Raw genomic sequence first — 15,834 nt, forward strand, 5'->3', positions numbered from 1 at the left:
CTAAAAGCACACATAACATTATTATAACTGACCTTTCACACACACACACACACACACATGCATACACGCATATATAGTTAGTTAGTTATTCACATGTCCCAGTAGAACACTCGATTCATTTGGCTAGCACTCGAGAGCAGACCTTTAATGACTGCCACAGCAGCTGTATTGAATTATTGAGTGCTCCATCAATAAGTATGCAATGCATATGTGTGTGTGTGTGTGTGTGTGTAATAGCAGCCTCATCATCAGCATTTACTTATTAACAACAATGATTACACGCAGCTGAGACCAACCGGGAATGCTAACCATAAGCACACTACCCCTGTATGCAGCAAGCAGAGGCGTAGACAGCCCCCCAGGTTGATCAAAATAAAGTAAATATAATATTAAACAATTGTAAGGCTTGCAGCAAATCAAAGATATATGCTACATGCTGAAAAAACACGAAATTAAGAGCTGCTGTCTGCTCAAATTATTTGCTGACTACGTCTATGGTAGCTTTGCCTACAGAAAAAAAGGAAAATTGTTAACATTAGTTAGCATACAGGGTCCCTAAGCATTCCATCTTCGCTTTGCTGTGGCCAACAAGACACACACCCTGTATGGCTAGCAAGCTTTTAAATATTTTATATGGCAAATAATTTGATTGGCCATCGAATGTTGAAAATAAATGCATTTATTTTTTATAAAAAATTTGCAGCCATCAACTGGCATTCATCAAGCTGCTAGCTGATAGCTGTGTACGCCGTACTCAAGCTACGTAAAAGATTAATAGTTTCAAGTTGCCAGCGCGTCATCGATGTTCGTTTGAAATCGTAGCTAAAAGCCAGCTGCTATTTTTACCTGACCTTCTGTAGTTCTCTCTCTCACAATCTCTCTCTCTCTCCTCTTTCGTCACACCTAATGAACTGAGCTCTTAGGCATTTTCAGCTCCTTTGTGTATTGCAGGCATTACATTTTTGAACTGCTAACTAAGCTGCTGTCCTTCGTGCTGTAATCAATGTTATAATTGCAAAATTCTTTGATTTTATTTACTTTGCTTTGCGTTAATTATGTCGGCGGCGCATTAATGAGTCTTTGCGCACCTATGAAATGGATGCGCCCCGGAGGCGCAGGCATAGTAGGTAAGCGCTTAATTAGTAGCGCTCTTTGCATCGATTAGGTAAATCTAATGAGACTGAAGTGCAAGCCAAAAGGCTAATGGACAGCAAACGCTGCTCATTAGACCAGACACAAAATAGTCTTTCTTATGCTCAAGTGCTAAGTGGGCATCGTTAAGCGATGCGTAAGCTGCGTGAATAGCAAATTAATTGCAGCTGCTGTTAGTTCCTTTTTTTGCATAGCAGCTGCTACTTTAAATCTGGCGCTACTTGCACTTGCAGTTTAAGCGCCTCCTATCAAGTTAAACGTATCTTTAATTTAATTTCAAGGCTAGGTATGTCACTAGCACACCTGAGTGGCAGCGTATGTATTTGTCTAATTGGCTCGAAGAACTGTCACAAGCTCGTCAGAGCAGTCAGAGAAACCTTCAGCTTATGCTAATGCTATGGCTGCTTTGTCCTGGGGCATCATTCATACGCCTTGTTGCTCAACCGTCTTCTACTTCTACTTCTAGCTTTTGTCGTTGCCATAACCTAGAGACAGATAATAATCTCACGCGCACACGGTACGCTGCTGCCATGAATGCCTAACAAAGGTCAAATGTTAGATGCGAAATATGCTAAATACCCAGGCGTGTAAGCCTGGAATTGCAGACACGCCCAACAATTGACTGCGATTTGCAACAGCAATGGCCTCATTTAAGCCCACGAATTGTTGTCAATCAACTGAGCACCAGCAACAACAACAACAATCAGGCAAAGTGCAAACTAGGAAATTAATTAAGTTTATGCTAATTAGCCGGCTGTGGCGCACACGACATTAATTATGAGACAGCATATGGCGCGTATACGTAATGTAAATGAAATTCAAATCAATTGCACATTTGCATAACAAGCAGCAGTGAGGTGAGCTAAAAAGCAGGCCAAGCCACATTATCAATCACTAATGGATTAAATCGATATGCTCCTTGCATGTCCCAGCGACCTCAGCACCCACACACACACACACACAAGCACGCACGCAATTTGAAATCGTATTAGAGAAGTTCGTGTTCTGGCTTTTAGCCATCAAAACATATATTCAACTCATTAACAGCTTACAGTTACATTAGCTAAGCCTAGCTCATATATTGTTAACAGCTAATCGAATTTACAGCTGATTAAACCGTTTCGCGATTGTCTGTGTGTGCGTGTGTGTGTTGGCCCTTTGTTGGGCATATTGTGGCTTATGGCAGGCACGCTGTTTTGAAGAGCTGTCAATCATTTTTGTTTCATGATTTATTCATTCAGCTATACCCAAATGCTTTTGCGCCTGAGTTTATCTAATGCAACCGCAGAGGTTTAATGGTATTTTGGATACAAATGGACGCGCTTGGAATACGCCATTTACATTTGGCCTGCCTTCCATTACGGCCTGTTTCTGAGAGCGTGACGAACGTTTAAATGTTAACAATAGTTTGTAAAGCGGTTTGGTTGCTGATTTTTCGTCTTTTGAACCACAGAGCGAACCGAGCAGTCAGCATTCAACATAATTTCACTTAAAGCTGTGCTCTGCTCCTTTCTCACGATAATTGTTTGCCTGGCATTCAGTTAAGCATTTTATAGTACGGGCGAGCAATCATGGTGTTCTCCATTGCTATCTCCAATTCATTTAATGAATTCCAATAAAAATGGTTTTTACTATACATTAGCTGAAATAAAATATAATTTTCATTTATCTATAAATTAAAAAAAAGAAGGTTATTGTTTAATGCAAGACCTCACACTTTTCCTGTAAGACAAATATGTTAGCTGATTATTGAAAGCAAGTTGACTATATACGTATATAGTTGTCGGAGAGAGGACAATAGTTTTTGCATTCTGGACAGCATTAATTATAATGACAAACCCACAGCGACCATCGCTGTCAATTTGTCAGTTGTATGTTTATATTAAATTACCTTATGATATGTTTATAATATATATATGTTTATAAATATAGATGCGCGGCCCGTTTTGCTTCTTGCCATTACGTAGCTACGCCCATGGCCGAATTCCCCAAGTTGTACAGCTGTTAACTGTGACAATGAGAGACGCTTGGAATGAAACATGAAATTCACTCAATGCGTTTCAGCTCAATTGAAAATAATGTTAAATTTAACATTTCTTTAACATGTGTCCAAATTTAACATTTCCTTAACAGGAGTGTACAAATTTAACTTTTGTGTCCAAATTTAACATTTCTTTAACATTACAATTTTCAAAATTTTTTTGGGTCTTGCAACAAATTATAAATATATATGAATTTGCTCGCTCATTCATTAATTTTGAAATGAACAAGCGTGTTGTCTCCTGGCAACCCAAAGCACTTACAAAGGCGTAGCTTTGAGTAAGAACAATTAGTCAAAACAATGTTTTTTATACATATGTATATTTAGAGACGTAAGGCGACGGCATAACTTTGATTTTGTGCTAAATTGAGATACTTAATTATAACTGGATATAACTATGTAAAAGACCATGTGTTAAATATGGTTATTCAAACATATTTGCATAGTGTAAAACATATTTTTCATATATAATATGTAACTTTATACCTTAAAGTCTGCATAAATAACTGATTTACAATCAATATTGTGCCTAGATTAACAAAACCCTGTCATATCTCGCTCTATCTCTCTCTCCTCTTATCAGTTCAGTGCAGATCGGAATCGTCGACACGTACAGGCTTGCGGGACAAATACAATACAATGATGGTGGTCAGCGCGCTGACCAGGAAGATGACATCGAACCAACGATGATAGAAATTAAAGTGCAAATTACCGAGCACCTCGGTAATGATGACGCGATATTCGGCAGGCATATTCATGCGCATCAACAGCACTGAAGAGCAGAAGTACATGCCCATAATCTGGCCCAGAATAAGCACAATAATGTTGCTCGACTTGCTGGATGAGATGCGATAAAAGAACTGCAAGCAAAGGTAAGCCATTAAGAATACCTAAGGTATATAATAATTATGTAAACTTGCTTTTGTAAGAGTCAGCAGCAGGCCACGTATGGAGGTGACCACAATGCAGCCCACAAGCAGAAAGGAAACGTGTTGATTCCAAAATGCCAAATCAATGTCAAAGCCACACCAATGAACGGCAATCTCTAGACCTCGCGTTACAGGATCTTTGCGACCCACGCGATCAAAAATTATATTGATGCAGCACTAGAAATAAAATATATTAAGTAACAGTTTGTAACAAACTTTTAGTTAAACAAGCTTACCATAAATATTTTGTAGACACAGTAAACGCTAAAGAAATGTCCAATCACATTGAAGTACTTGCCCTGCAGTGTTTGAGACCAGCGCTGACGCTCCTCCATGTTTTTCAGCGAGCTTAGTTCAAGAAAAACTGAACGTTGCAGCTCTTCCAAGCCATAGACCTCCTGCTTTAGCTGGTTGATGTCTAAAAAATCAAAGAAATCGCTTGAATATGTCATTTTGTCAATCAACTTGAAAGGTAATGTACCTTCGCCATTTGATGTGCCGCGATGCACTGCCGAGGTGAGCATATCCCAAATTCTTGGTTTTGTGGGATGCTGTTTGTTATGATCGTACGCAGCTTTGGCAATGCGCCGCTTCTTGGCCGTCAGCATGTCAATAGTTAGGGCCAGGCGACGCTCGAAGCAAATGATGTCATTGCGTGAAACGGGCCTGCAATAAAAATAAACCTCAGTGCTGATAAGAGAAAAATACGTTCGTATTGGTAACTACTTGATGAAATAGGTCATGCTGGTGTAGGGATAATTGACGGCACCAAAGCCAGAGAGTATGGCCATGACTGTTACGCCAATAACACTTATGCGGGAGACACCCTGCTCTATGGTAAAGATGCCGTGCGAAGCGCTGAGCAGTGGAAAGGGTTCGCCAATGCGCCACAAGCCATACAGAAAGATTAACCAACAGAGCGTGGTCAATATGCGCACCCATCTGTCGGAAACTGTAAATGCAAATAGTTTTATTAAATGCTAAAGCATTCATTATTAATTGCTGACTTACAAAAGGAAATGCTGTGTATCACAGAATAACAAATATATATGGGTATCACTGCTGTGACCATAAAAAGCAGCAGCGTTAGCCCCAAGCGCCAATGAAAGTAACGCGAGCTGCTCTCTAACACGCCTATGATTTCAAATATAATTAGCTCGAACATGGTCACGGACAAAGCGAATGTCGATGAAAAGATGAGCTGCACAGATATGTGGCGAATCTCATAGTGTTTGAATAACTGCTTATTGAAGAACAACCAGCCGCCGGCAAAGAAAAGCATCTGCAACAAAAACAACAAATGAAATTTTAGACACTGAGTCAGAGTAACCAGAGCCGCCGCTAGTTGCATTACCTGTGAGACGAACACAATCACACAGTCACCCAGAAACGCCATTTTTCCAGCTTATTTGGGAAATTGCTTATGCTTCGGCTACTAATACTGCAATGCTTTTGCTTGTAGTCAGTGACATTTCTTAGGTTGAGCTTAGTTCTTTTACTTTTATGGAAATTGCCAACAAGCAATATAAACAAAACTCTAGGGCTGTCGACTAGCTAGAAAAAGCGGTTCGGAAATGTGGCAGCCTTGTTTATTGTGGCGTTGCCAGACAGCGTGTTAGTGGTGTTAGCGTGCTAGCGAGCAGTGGCATCTCCAAAGCCGCAAGAATCAGCTGTGCAACAACAACTGAAAAAATTAAAATAATTGACTCAACGTTTTTATTCTAGGCTAATTAAAACAAATGTCGTCTTAAGTGTTTTGTTCATGCAATCCAAAGTGTCAAAATGTCCTGTTATTATCGTCAGCATGAGGATTCGTCTGTGACTATTCCAAAATATTCCGTAGAGAGTTCAGCGGGGATTACATATTACGACATCAAGGTAAAAATAGTAATTGTTATTATGTTTAAAACACAATAACGAATTATATCCGTTTTAAGGTGCGTGTCGGCACTGTGGAATGGTTTGTGGAGCGACGCTACCGCGACTTTGCGCAGTTGCATGACAAACTGGTAGAGGAAGCCAACATAAGTAAAAAGCTACTGCCGCCTAAGAAGGTACGCCCACTGCTGTTGACATTGAGAAGGTCTTAATTTAAATTAATTATTACAGCTCGTAGGAAATAAGCAGCCTGCATTTCTGGAGCAGCGTCGTGAGCAGCTCCAAGTCTATTTACAGCAACTGCTGAAACACTTTGCCAATGAGCTGCCACGTCTGCTCGCCGAGTTCTTGGACTTTAACAAATATGATATTATTTATTTGCTGCAGGATCTGGCCAAGCTGTTTAACGAAAACGGTGATGCGCTTTTAAGCTCCAAAAAGGAATACAATCTATCAGCCTTAGAGGTGAGTTTGCATTTGCTTTGAGTTCAAAACATGTTATCTTTTTTTTAGAAAACACACACTTCTATTTATTGTATTTTTTAAATAAGTTTGTCATGTCCAAATTATTAGTGCTCTTAGCATTGAGAGGCCGCTCGCTCAAAGACTTGCACTCTGTACAAGATCGTGGTTTAAAGTTCAGCTTAGGCGTGCATCATGCGCCCTCCAGCAATTTCTCTCCTGAGCTGCAGCAGACACTGAAGTCGGAGCAAAACTTTGGCCGCATTGAGCAGCTAAACACATTGGTGAAACGCCAGCGCAGTTGGCATAATCAGCATGATCAAGGCAAACGTCAGTTCTGTAACTACTTGCTGCTGGATCCGCGTGTTACCAATGAGCTTAAGCAGCGTGCCAAGCGCATGCATCAACTGGATATTTGGTTGACATTTCTGCGTGCTATTTTCTATGTGGGCAAAGGCAAGTCCACGCGACCCTTGGTGCATTTACAGCAGGCGCATAAGTTACTGCAAACTGCCAATCCCTACGTGCGAGTGAAGGATCCCAAATTAGCGCTCATAGTGCAGATTTGGCAGCAGCAACGTGGTGTGCTGCTGCTGCGAGGCTTTCGTGGCATCAGCTCCAACGATGCGCATACACGTGAGGCGGCCATGATAGATGCGCTGGGCATGAATCATTTGACCAATAGGCGCCAAGGTGTTTACTTCGGCGTGGCGCGCAAGAAATTCACAAGCGTGCAGCGCAAGCTGCTGGGTGTAGGACTGCTTTATAATCTGCTGGGTGTCTATATGCGCAGCGAGGAACGTGAGCTGCAGCCAGAGCAAGTGTGTAGCGACAAGAAAATCGCAACAGACGCAGCGGCCTGATATTTGTGTTTTAATTCGTGCAAAATATATATTTTATATGTACAGTCTTATAAAACTGATTCCATTGTAGATTAGCTCACAATAGTTTATGCTTGATTTAATTGCAGGTCTATGCCATCAGCGAGCGCTTGGGGTTGCCCTGTCCGCCCAGCACGGATCAAGGCGGCAAATTTGATTTCTCCCATGTGCTCGACTTTTGCACACAACTCGCTGCTTTGGTGGTCACGCCGGTGAAGGACAACGCCAGCTTTGCGCAGGACTATAATACCGTGGACGTGCCCATTGGTCGCAGCAATATAATACCCAATCGGCTTAGCTTCAATTTAAATGCATTCCGTAATCTCAAAACACTGAAATTCTCAGCGCTCTCCACGGAGAATATTGTCGATATCGATGTGGTTAAGCCCACGCTGGAGGCAATGTGTGTGCACAACACCACCATTACACATATCTACCAGGTGCTGCTCTGCGATAATCTGCACAAAGCCTGCGATGTGCCCAGCACGCTGCCCACGCTACAAGCTGCGCCTCCCAACGGCAACGATGCGCTGCTGAGCACTGATAGCTGGCAGGAGCTAAGCGAATTGGATCTGACAGGCAACTTGCTTACCCAGATTGATGGCAGCGTGCGCACAGCTCCCAAGCTGCGTTGTCTGGTGCTGGAACAGAATCGCATACGCACTGTAGAAAATCTAGCAGAGCTGCCGCACTTGCAGCTGCTGTCGTTGTCGGGGAATCTTATATCTGAATGCATTGACTGGCACTTGACCATGGGCAATTTGGTTACGCTGAAGTTGGCGCAAAACAAACTCAAAACGCTGAATGGTCTGCGCAAGCTGCTTTCGCTTGTGCATTTGGACCTGAGTTGTAATCTCGTGGAGCAGCTAGAGGAGGTGGATCATGTGGCGCAGCTGCCACTGCTAGAGTCCTTAAACCTTACTGGCAATCCGCTGGCAGGCAGCGTGGGTAAGCTTAAGCTCGCAATTTAAATATGATTGCTTATTAATTGCTTCTATCTTTGCAGACTATCGTCCACGTGTGCTTGCTCGCTTTCATGGGCGCGCCGCTGAAATCTCGCTAGACAATGAGCGCGGCTCACAGCAGGAGCTGGACACTGCACTGGTGCTGTCCGCTTTGTTGCAATCGAAGCAAAGACAACTGCAAAAATGACCCAACTGGAAGTGCGCGAATCTCTGCAGACGACAAAAGTATTCCCAAACAATCACAATTCCGATTTCAAGCTAAGATAAGTTTATATTTTTATTTCATATATATATATTTTGTATGTTTAATGTTTTTAGTTTTGTGTGTTTTACAAAATTTAATCTGTGCAATAATTCGATGCTCAACTACAAAATTTGTAGCGTAATTGTAATACAATTTATACTTATACTCAATTGTGAAAGTTTACTTTTATTGATATTGGTGCCAGTTCATAGAATAGTCACGTGGCTTGTGCTTAAAAGCTTTATATCATTGATGGTGGTGATGATGGTGCTGCTGCTGGGCGTGGTAATGTTGCTGCTCGGCGGCGGCGACAGCATCAAACATGGGTGTATGCACTTCGCCTAGAAATTGGGGCGTGGGCGGCGCATTCGGCTCAGCCAGCTCGCCAATGAGCGGCATATCAATGTCTGTGGACAGCGCGCTCTGCCCATAACCTGCCAGTCCATAGGATTGCTGCTGCTGCTGTTGTTGTTGTTGCTGCTGGTGCTGCTGCACAACTGAAACTTGCGCATAGTCTGCTTGTGCCTGCACTTGCTGTGGATCGAGTAGTACTGGCGTGGCTTCTAGTTCACCAAATTGTATTGGTGCGGGCTGCGCCATTTGTGGCGGCGCCTCCATATACGTTTGCTGCTGTGCGGGCTCAGCCTGCATAATCACTTGGGAAGTATGTGGCAAGTCTACAGCTTGTTGTTGTGCCAGATGCTGTGCTGCATCTACTTCACTTGCCACCGGTAATGATTCGTCCATGCGCTCATCCACTTCATCACCCAGGTCTGCACCCTCTCCAGAGGTTTCGCCATCGCGACGCACCAAGCCTAACATGTCTAGCATATTGCGCTTGATGGCATTCTCGTTGGCAGCCTCCAGGCTGGGGTAGCATGTGCTCAGTTGGCAGTTGGCCAAATGCTGTGCCATTTTGTTGCCATTGCCGGTGGCGTAGCCACAGATGCAGTGCATCTCCTGCGGCATATTGACCTCCATGGCATCCACAAAGTTGCCATTGCAGTCTACGCCATGACGAAACTGCGCACGCTCGCAGCAGGTCTGAAAATTGCACTTGACGCAGTGGAGCCAGCCGCTGGAAAGAAAGAATTAAGCGCATAAGTTAGTTAACTAATAGAATATTTAAGCGTCGGCGGCTTACGTATAGTGTGTCTCCTCGTTGGCAAAGTCTGTATTGCACTCGGCGCAGGTCTTGCCCTCCAGGAAGGCAAAGAACACTGGCCGCTTATAGCTATTAAAGGGCGGCTGCTCGCGATGATGCGTGCGCACCTTGGGTGGCGGTATTAGCAACGAATTGTTGAGCAGCATGCGCACGGGTTTGTTGGTCTTGGTCATGCTCACATGATGCAGCACCGTATGCTGCTTCAGATCGCCCTTCTCCAAGAAGCTTAGCGAGCACTTTTGGCAACGCAGCGAAGCATCTTTCTTGTTCACATGCTCATGAAGATGCATAAAGTAATGCTCGATGCGCAGCTGATTGACGCGACCCTTGTGTGTAAAGTAGAATATCTGCAAAGGCAACTTTAGCAACTTCAAAATATAGAAAAGCAATTGAACTTACATCCAAGCAGAAAGGACACGCCAAGAAGTTTTGATTCTTGTGCTCATCGTAAAAGTGACGCACCAGATCGCGATGGGAGGATGAGCGATAGCCGCAGGAATGGCACCAATATGGCAGCTCCAAGGTGCTGTGCACCTTCTGCAGATGTGTCGTGAGCAAGTGCAGCGAATTGTAACGCTGTTGGCAAATCAGGCAGTGGTAAGAAGGCGATCCCTCTGCCTTGGTCTCTGTGGGATGCATATTCTGATTGTGCTTGGCCAGCGACGACTCAGTGGCATGTTTCTCCAGGCAGAATAGACACTGGAACTGATGCTGATTGCCCTCGGGAGAGATGTGCGAAACGAGATGCGTTTGCAGCTTCTCATTTGAATCGTAGCGATCGCCGTTTAGGCAAATAGGGCATTCCACCGAGCGTGTCAAATCGGCAGGATTTGAGCGTGGCGAGCAGTAAGGGAAATGCTCGAAGAACTCCTCGGTGCCATCGCTTATGCCATAGTATAGCTCCTCCAGCCCTTTGAGCTCATCCTCCTCCTTTTTAATTACCACTGGTAGTTTCTCCTCCTTGGCTTCCTTGGGCTTCTTGGGCACTGCCTTGGGTGGAGGTGGTGGAGGCGGTGCTATCTTTGAGCTGCTGGCTTTGGGCACATTCTTGGAGCTGCTGGGAGCAGCGGTCTTGCTTATCTTGGAGCTCACAGTGGGCGGTGGTGTACTAACGCCTGAACGTCGCTTGCTGCCAGAGGGCAGTATGTCCTTCTCGCGCTCCTGTTCCTTTTTAATCTTTTTGGCACTCAAGTAATCCGCATCATTAATGGCTGTAATACGTTTGGAAATTAGTTATATATGCTTAGTTTTATGAGCAACAACAACCGTATGCCATTAATAGTTAGATCACTCCAAAATAAAAATTTTAATGATATGAGTAAGAAATAAAAAAAATGTTCAGTGTTTAACAATTTTAAAATTTGTCTTTAATTATTTTCGGCTATTTTGGTTTATTTAATTTACTATTGTGATGTGTTAAAACAAGTTAACGGTTATACATGGGCAGCATGACGAATACAAATAATACGTAATAAAATCAGTTTTTTATGCTGACACATTGTAAAAATTAAACAAGAATGTGTTAAAAGTTACATTTGCTTTGGAGTGATAAACCAGTTTGGCATTTCTTACAGTTGCTGCACCTTAAGACTAAATTCGACTAACTAAGCTAAGCACGGCCTTAAGCACTAACTAACATAGCTGCACTTGTACTAACGTTTCTTAAGGCGTTTGGGCGCAGCATTGGCCGGTGTTTCCTTATAGTTGGCAGGCAATATGCTCCAGTCCTTAAATGGGTTCGTGGCCACCTTCAAAAGCAAAGCAATATGCATTAAAATCAATACAATAAAATCAAGTAGTAACTTACCTGATATAAGCGCTGTGTAATTGTCTCGGTAGTGGTTACGCGTGTCTGCTCGGCTATGTGTATGATAATGTTATTGAAAGCCTGCAGCGCATAGGTGCCAAAGGATTCACGCCAGACGAGCTCGTCCAGGAACTGCTGTATCATTTGACGCGATAACAGCGACAATGTATTTTGAAACATGCGCGGCACAATGCGACGTAGATACTCCATTACAGCTGAGTTGTTATGCTTGGCGGAGTTATCCGTAGCGGCAGCTTGTACAATATTTTTGAAGCCCATGCTGAAGAGTGTTATCTTGTCCACAGTTAAATCTATGCAGATGGTGCTGTCCTTGTGTACCCAGCGTGACAAGGGTTCCAGTATAGCCTAAGTTAAGAAAAGTATACATATTATAAAGTGTATTATAAATATAAAAGCTGCTGCTTGCCTGAAAGCGTTTCTTATAGTTGCGATCACCATCGGTGATTGGTTCTACCGCACGCAAGCGTATAGATTTCTCTGCATAATCATAGACGCCCAGCACTTCCACTTTAACCTGACGCTGCGCGCCATCCTGCGAGGTAGTGCCTAAGGATATAACGCCCACCTGCAAGACATAAAAATTACTTAAAAGAATCCTTTATGTGCTGCCAAGGTAGTTCGATTTACCTCCACAAATTTTCCAGGTCCGCCCAGTTTTTTGCACTTCTGATGTACTGCCAAGGTGCAAATGGCACGCAGCCAGGTGTAGATGCCTTTAATATACACGCTGTCCACCTTCACCCATTGCACCACATTCTGTATGCTAGTCTGGCATGCCCAGTGATAAATTAGCTTGAGTAAAAATGTTGGCGGATGTTGAGCACCTTCGAATATAGAGTTGTTAAAGACGGAAACAAAGCGATATGGACAACAGTCGCTAATCCACACATAGCCCCCAGTATAAGGAAACTTGCTGATGTCCGAGTAAACGCCTGGAAAGCATAATTCATTATACATAGTTATCTTTTTAATTTTGGTCAAAGCTTACCGAGCTTTAGTTCATTGTTGCGATGATTGATGCAGTTCTGTTGCGCGCGCAGCAGTCCCTCCTGCAGCAGCCACTCGCAGAACTTGTTGGGTGTGAGCATCAGCACCAACTTGACCTTGGAGTCCAGTTTGCTGCGCGTGGCAGCCATGTCTTTGATCTTGAGGAACGGCTTGGCAAGCACAACCAGCGATGGATAGGTTTTGCCCTGCATTTTTGTATCCTTGCCATCTTTATCTTTGCTGTCTTTGTTATCGTCATTACTGCCCACCACCAGACCGCCCACAGAATTAACCTCGGCTGGTCGAAAGTTTTTGGGTGGCGATTCACCTGAAGCAGACTTGCTGCTGGAGCTGCCCTTGCTGCTCTTAAGCTGGGGTGATGATTTACCAGATGTGGAGCCGGATATAGAACTGGATTTTTTGCTCGATTTGGGTGCGCCCGCAGACGCAGCGGCGGCTGCAACAGCTTTTTTACCTGCAGAGAGAGCCAAGCGTTTGGCCAGCGGGACATCGTCTTCGCCCTCATCCGAGGACTCCAAGTAGGCTATGTTTGAATTAAGCCGTGGGCGTCCACGAGGACGCCCCGTACCAGTGCCTGTACCAGAACTTGGAGTGCTAACGGGGGCGGGGGGAGGTGGGTCTGCCGCTTTAGGCGGCTTCTTGGGCAGCGTCGCCTCTTTCAGATCTTGTAACACTTTGCCTTTGAAGCAATATGCCTGAAACACTTGACCATTGAACAGCTCTTTACCCTCATTGGCACTGACGGCAGTTTTTAATGCATTTTTCACCGCATTGTGTTCGTTGGTTATTTTTTCATAATACGCCAACTGCGCCGGCGACAGTTCCTCTACCCAGACCTCCATGTCAAGTGAAATATCACTTCGTGTTATGCGCGCCATCGTTTTGCACGCACTTATTAACGTTTTGCGGCGCTTTTTTGTTTATTTTTTCACAATTGTATCTTAAAAATGCAATATTTTTTCTTTGCGAGCGAAGCTGTACCGTGAATGTACCTGTCCGATAAAAGTGGCGGCTGTTCGATATACGCGTATGTTGAAAAACGCGAATGGCAAATAAGTAGCTCTATAAAACGTATTTGCACGTATCATCTATAATAGCGTGCGACCAGAGTCAAAATATATGAATTTCAAAGTTTGAAACTCAAACTTCTTGCATTTGAAGTATCAATTTTTGGCCTAAATAAAACACAATAAGAAAATTAAGGACATTAAAAAAGTCATTAAACAATATTAATAAGAAAGCTCAACATTATGTAGGAGAGAAACATGTAAGTTAACTATTAGATGCACCCTATATTTATTAATATATTGGCAATAAATTTGTCGGAAAGAGAACAGAGTTATCACAGCACTTTTAATTTATTATCAAACCAGCGGAGACAGATAATCTAGAGTTCATAAATTAATACAAACAAATCATAATATTGAGCAGCTGTGTTTATTTAATATGACGCACTACGCATGTCGTCCAACACTAAATCATAGAGAATCTCTTTGACATTGAGACCCCACAGGAAGTCCAAATGATTCCATTTGGTTTGTGGCAAGCGATATGCTCGCTTCAGAGACTTGGGATTCATGGTGTAGCGTAGCTTATCAACATCGATTAAACTGGCAAAGTAATCATTGTCACTATAGTAAAGATAAATTGGAACGTCAATGCCAGCCACATCATAGTTTGGAGGAGTCTTGCTGCCGTAGTCTTTCTTATTTCTAGCCTTGCCGTAGTCGAATTGACGGAATTCTCCTGAATTATATTCTTGCAGATAGTGGAACATTTGATTCACTGAGCAGCCTGCAGGAGTTGTAGCCATAATTTCGGGAATCATAGTCTCGTTTAGATATGGCGAGTTCCAGCCGCCCATTAGGAACAGCATGTTGCTACAGATTATCTGAGAGACAGCCTGATCATTGCACATCACTTGACCCATCAGCTCCATGGCTCTAGAATTTGGCATAAACTCCGCGCTGCCAAAAAGTTCCACCAAAGCGTTGGGTTGTCCAAACAGGGGTCCTGCAACCTTGGCAAGTGGACTCTCCATGTGTCCCATCCAGGCAACGGGAGCCAGCAAATGAGCCGAGAGTATGCGACTTCTGAAGCGCTTGATCATAGAGTTGAGCACAAAGAATGAAGTGGTGCCCTGAGAGTGTCCAATGTACTGAATTTGTTCCTGGCCCGTCTGATAAATCACATTATCTATCATAGCTGGCAAATCATAGATGCCAATGTCATGCCACTCAAAGTTCCAGAATGGCTGGAACACCGGTGATTTGGATGCGTGCTTTCTGGAGTAGGTATTGCCACGTGCATTGCCCATCCAGACATCATAGCCAGCATCGGAAAGAATGAACGCCAAGCCGCTGTGTGGACCGCCCAAAACCCAATCAGATGAGGAGCACAACAGCCCATGCATTAGAAAAGCAACTGGTCGACGTTTTCCATCATTGCCAGTAAGCTTGGAGTAAGGAATGCGGTGCATGGTCAGTATATAGCCATCAGATGTCTGCACTGGATGCTCCTCAATTGGATAGCCATGCTTTTTTACAATCGTCACCTGTCACAAAATAACAAACAAATTATTTAATTTGCCAGCTAAACTTGCTTAATTTACTGTGAAGTGAATCAATTACCGTTGTTGTTGAGCTGCTTCTGCTGGGCTGTGCCAGAGCTATAGAAGCTAGCACAAGTTGTGCTATCACCACCCGTAATAGCCACATATTAAAAGAGTTTGCCAATTTGTGCACTTTGCAGTGCTTTATATACCCAACCCCCAGGGGCCAGCTAATAGACTTCCGTCACACTGCAATGCTTTGAAGTAGATTTATTACAGGGAACAATGATAGATTTATAGCAAAAAATGTGAGGCGAACAGATAGTAGCAAGAAATTTGATAAGTCGTATGAAAGTTGGTAAAATTAGTTGGCATGAACGAATTTAAAATTTATAACAGCTCTATGTGGCGTTGCCAGACTTCAACATAGCTTGCTACTGTTAGCACTTTCTGTAAAGGGCTCGTCTGGTTTTGAGTTAACAGAGTTGCTCCTCTTATGTTAATTTAAAATCTGCTCCACACTATATGTTTGCACATTTTGAAAAAATAAAATACAATTTTAGCCACTCTTATCACAATGTGCTTCACTCCGAAACCTTGCACGTTTATTATATTTTGGTTGGATTAACTTCGATTAACTTTGACTTGGATTAATTCTAGTTACTTAAAGTAAGATTAAATTTATATGCTATTGTAAAGTTTTATGGATTTCAGAAATTGAATTGTTGTA

At 43.2% G+C, this 15,834-nt stretch overlaps 5 protein-coding genes across 5 annotated transcripts; 2 read left to right on the top strand and 3 right to left on the bottom strand.

Annotated features, from left to right (window-relative positions):
• Positions 1-3,520: 3,520 nt before the first annotated feature.
• LOC108595535 (Golgi pH regulator) lies at positions 3,521-5,652 on the bottom strand. Its single transcript, XM_017980790.1, has 7 exons — positions 5,477-5,652; positions 5,134-5,404; positions 4,849-5,074; positions 4,604-4,788; positions 4,359-4,540; positions 4,114-4,299; positions 3,521-4,053 (listed from the first exon to the last, which is right to left on the bottom strand). The coding sequence occupies exons 1-7, from the start codon at positions 5,516-5,518 to the stop codon at positions 3,778-3,780; spliced, it is 1,368 nt and encodes a 455-aa protein (XP_017836279.1). The 5' UTR covers positions 5,519-5,652; the 3' UTR covers positions 3,521-3,777.
• A 133-nt stretch (positions 5,653-5,785) lies between these two features.
• Positions 5,786-8,507, top strand: LOC108596969 (nischarin). The gene is made up of 5 exons (XM_017983217.1): positions 5,786-6,000; positions 6,060-6,176; positions 6,232-6,465; positions 7,433-8,291; positions 8,350-8,507. The coding sequence occupies exons 1-5, from the start codon at positions 5,905-5,907 to the stop codon at positions 8,493-8,495; spliced, it is 1,452 nt and encodes a 483-aa protein (XP_017838706.1). The 5' UTR covers positions 5,786-5,904; the 3' UTR covers positions 8,496-8,507.
• Positions 6,505-7,513, top strand: LOC108596970 (ankyrin repeat and LEM domain-containing protein 1). Its single transcript, XM_017983218.1, has 2 exons — positions 6,505-7,364; positions 7,433-7,513. Exon 1 carries the CDS (start codon positions 6,558-6,560, stop codon positions 7,323-7,325), a length of 768 nt encoding a protein of 255 aa, XP_017838707.1. The 5' UTR covers positions 6,505-6,557; the 3' UTR covers positions 7,326-7,364; positions 7,433-7,513.
• An 88-nt stretch (positions 8,508-8,595) lies between the features above and the next one.
• LOC108596968 lies at positions 8,596-13,523 on the bottom strand. Its single transcript, XM_017983216.2, has 8 exons — positions 12,534-13,523; positions 12,173-12,477; positions 11,952-12,110; positions 11,525-11,890; positions 11,375-11,465; positions 10,117-10,928; positions 9,697-10,064; positions 8,596-9,630 (listed from the first exon to the last, which is right to left on the bottom strand). Exons 1-8 carry the CDS (start codon positions 13,429-13,431, stop codon positions 8,799-8,801), a joined length of 3,831 nt encoding a protein of 1,276 aa, XP_017838705.1. The 5' UTR covers positions 13,432-13,523; the 3' UTR covers positions 8,596-8,798.
• A 448-nt stretch (positions 13,524-13,971) lies between these two features.
• On the bottom strand, positions 13,972-15,292 carry LOC108595323 (lipase 3). Its single transcript, XM_017980542.1, has 2 exons — positions 15,184-15,292; positions 13,972-15,107 (listed from the first exon to the last, which is right to left on the bottom strand). The coding sequence occupies exons 1-2, from the start codon at positions 15,268-15,270 to the stop codon at positions 13,995-13,997; spliced, it is 1,200 nt and encodes a 399-aa protein (XP_017836031.1). The 5' UTR covers positions 15,271-15,292; the 3' UTR covers positions 13,972-13,994.
• Between the last annotated feature and the right edge of the window lie 542 nt (positions 15,293-15,834).

The sequence above is a fragment of the Drosophila busckii genome, chromosome 2R (genome assembly GCF_011750605.1).
Source record: "Drosophila busckii strain San Diego stock center, stock number 13000-0081.31 chromosome 2R, ASM1175060v1, whole genome shotgun sequence".
Classification (NCBI taxonomy): domain Eukaryota; kingdom Metazoa; phylum Arthropoda; class Insecta; order Diptera; family Drosophilidae; genus Drosophila; species Drosophila busckii.

Bases quoted from the DNA above. Each gene is read 5' to 3' on its own strand.
- LOC108596970 (XM_017983218.1), top strand. From the start codon at position 6,558: ATGTCCAAATTATTAGTGCTCTTAGCATTGAGAGGCCGCTCGCTCAAA.
- LOC108595323 (XM_017980542.1), bottom strand. From the start codon at position 15,270: ATGTGGCTATTACGGGTGGTGATAGCACAACTTGTGCTAGCTTCTATA. The intron at 15,108-15,183 runs GTAATTGATTCA...ATTTTGTGACAG, and splicing joins GAAGCAGCTCAACAACAACG to GTGACGATTGTAAAAAAGCA.
- LOC108596968 (XM_017983216.2), bottom strand. From the start codon at position 13,431: ATGGCGCGCATAACACGAAGTGATATTTCACTTGACATGGAGGTCTGG. The intron at 11,891-11,951 runs GCAAGCAGCAGC...TTCTTAACTTAG, and splicing joins ACTATAAGAAACGCTTTCAG to GCTATACTGGAACCCTTGTC. The intron at 10,929-11,374 runs GTTAGTACAAGT...AACGTATTACAG, and splicing joins GCCCAAACGCCTTAAGAAAC to CCATTAATGATGCGGATTAC.
- LOC108596969 (XM_017983217.1), top strand. From the start codon at position 5,905: ATGTCCTGTTATTATCGTCAGCATGAGGATTCGTCTGTGACTATTCCA. The intron at 6,177-6,231 runs GTACGCCCACTG...TAATTATTACAG, and splicing joins AGCTACTGCCGCCTAAGAAG to CTCGTAGGAAATAAGCAGCC. The intron at 8,292-8,349 runs GTAAGCTTAAGC...CTATCTTTGCAG, and splicing joins TCCGCTGGCAGGCAGCGTGG to ACTATCGTCCACGTGTGCTT.
- LOC108595535 (XM_017980790.1), bottom strand. From the start codon at position 5,518: ATGGCGTTTCTGGGTGACTGTGTGATTGTGTTCGTCTCACAG. The intron at 4,541-4,603 runs GTACATTACCTT...TTGATTTTTTAG, and splicing joins CGGCACATCAAATGGCGAAG to ACATCAACCAGCTAAAGCAG. The intron at 4,054-4,113 runs GCAAGTTTACAT...CTTTGCTTGCAG, and splicing joins TGCTGCTGACTCTTACAAAA to TTCTTTTATCGCATCTCATC.